This window comes from Octopus bimaculoides, chromosome 23 (genome assembly GCF_001194135.2).
Source record: "Octopus bimaculoides isolate UCB-OBI-ISO-001 chromosome 23, ASM119413v2, whole genome shotgun sequence".
Lineage (NCBI taxonomy): Eukaryota > Metazoa > Mollusca > Cephalopoda > Octopoda > Octopodidae > Octopus > Octopus bimaculoides.
Window position 1 is genome coordinate 18,965,860 of NC_069003.1, and position 2,428 is coordinate 18,968,287.

Genomic DNA, 2,428 nt, shown 5'->3' on the forward strand with positions numbered 1-2,428 from the left:
TGACATTGAGGAACCTTTTTAAAGAAGTGAATCTTAAATATAAAGCAATATTATTTATTTTTAATTAAAAAAATCAAATGAAGAGCCTAACATTTATCCGAGGTCAAATTATTCATGCATCACAAGTATGGAAGCATTTGGTGAAGTCGATTTCACGTGAAAAGCGATTACACACACATCTCTATTTTATATATAGTATATATATATATATATATATATATATATATATCATCTGAACTCCTGCTGTACATATTAGGTTTCTTCTCTCAGCACCATGTTTGTTGCCACTAGTGTTTCTGTTTGTATCTCACTGAAGTTTGGAAGGCTTCCAATTTTATACTGATTATCAATAGGTAGCTGAACAGTCACTGATGGTGAAAGGTGACTCAGTGTCTTATTTTGAAGTAGAATATTCTCCTCTCAAGATACCCTAACCAGTCAATCATAAGATGTACTCGGTGTAAGCTATGGACACATAAGTGGTGCAGTAATATGAAAGATAGTTTTTGTGTGTGGAAGATGCACAAGTGCAATGAACATCAAAAATGTACAGAAAACAGATTCCCTCACATGCTAAGGGGAAAAAAAACAGGTAGTTGATAGTTTCTGTTACCTAGGTGACCAAATCAGTAGCTGGGGTGGATGCTCTGAGAGCATAACTGCTAGAATAAGAATAGGCTGGGCAAAGTTCAGAGAGCTCCTATCTCTGCTAGTAACAAAAGGTCTCTCACTCTCAGAATGAAATGTAGACTATGATGCCTGTGTGCAAACAGCCATGCTACATGGCAGTGAAATATGGGCTATAACTGCTGAGGACAGGCATAGGCTTGAAAGAAATGAAGCTAGTATGCTCCGCTGGATGTGCAATGTCAGTGTGCATGCATAACAGAGTGTAAGTGCTCCAAGAGAAAAGTTGGACATAAGAAGCATCAGATGTGGTGTGCGAGAGAGACAACTGTGCTGGTATGGTCATGTGATGCATATGAAGACAGTTGTGTGAAGAAGTGTCACACCTTAACAGTGGAGGGAACCTGTGGAAGTGGTAGACTCAGGAAGACACGGGATGAGGTGGTGAAATACGTTGGGCCACACAGAGGCAATGACAAGCAACCAAAACCTTTAAAGATATACCATACTTGAGAAGACCCAGCAAGCCAGGTGAGATCATAGTCATAACCAATGCCAGTGTTGCATAACCAACCCATTTAAAAGCACTCTTCAATCATTGGGTGACATGCCGTGCTTGTGAAAACCTGTTGAACCAAGTGAAATTGTAGTCGTCGCTGATGCCAGTGCCACCTGACTGGCACATGAAAAGCACCCACTACACTCTCAGAATGGTTGGCGTTAGGAAGGGCATCCAGCCTTAGAAATCTTGCCAAATCAAATTGGAGCCTGGTGCATCCTCCCAGTTTGCCAGTTCTCAATAAAACCATCCAGCCCATGCCACCATGGAAAGCAGATGTTAAACAACAATGATGATGATGATACATATATATATATATATATATGTATGTACCTTTTTATGAAAGCTGCACACACTATTTATATGTTTCTGTTTGTGTGTACCCTTGTCTAGAGGTCTTGTATTGATTGTAAGTGAGCATTAAATGATGATGATGTTTGTGTGTGTGTGTGTGTGTGTGTGTGTGTGTGTGTGTTATGCATGTGCTTGAAGCATTTATTTACATTATGCACTGCCATGGTAAGTGGTCATTCTGCACTTACAATAACCTGTGTAATATAAGAATCCTTTATTTGAGAAACAAGGGCTAGTGACAGGTAAAGCATCCAGCCACTGAATTCTACCTCAAAATCAATTCCCATCCAACCTGTACTATCATGGAAAAATGAATGTTAAACAAAGAATTTTGGCATGGACTGTAGCTGTACTTGAGTGATATATAGACTTAATTTACTGTTTGATTTAACACCATCCCAACCAGGCCCTTGGGTACCTGTTGAAGAGTGCACTCTGATTCAAAAACTCAAACCAATTCCTTTTAGTGAAATACACCAAATCCTTGTAATGTTGCCACATTTTATGTTACTGTTTTATTCTTTTTATTTCCTTGTATCAAATGTTCTTTTTTTTTTTTCCAGATGAATTGCAAATACCAGTGTGATCCAGGGCGGGAATTCAAATGTAAAAATTCTAGTATGTGCTTTCCTTTGAATTTCCAATGTGATGGAACACCTAACTGTCCAGATTCTTCTGATGAACTTGGCTGCAGTAAGCTTTTTCTTCTCTAATTCATCATCATCATCATCATCATCGTTTAACGTCCGCTTTCCATGCTGGCATGGGTTGGATGATTTGACTGAGGACTGGCGAACCAGATGGCTGCACCAGGCTCCAGTCTGATCTAGCAGAGTTTCTACAGCTGAATGCCCTTCCTTACGCCAACCACTCCAAGAGTGTAGTGGG

At 39.5% G+C, this 2,428-nt stretch overlaps 1 protein-coding gene across 4 annotated transcripts in view; it reads left to right on the forward strand.

Moving 5' to 3' along the window:
• Window positions 1-2,428, forward strand: part of LOC106879043 (low-density lipoprotein receptor-related protein 1B) — a 208,271-nt gene that overhangs the window by 66,189 nt on the left and 139,654 nt on the right. For all 4 annotated transcript variants that reach the window (XM_014928457.2, XM_052975989.1, XM_052975991.1 and 1 more), the window contains one exon: window positions 2,104-2,233. In XM_014928457.2, the coding sequence (XP_014783943.1) occupies window positions 2,104-2,233 (130 nt within the window). The remainder of the gene's footprint in view (window positions 1-2,103; window positions 2,234-2,428) is intronic.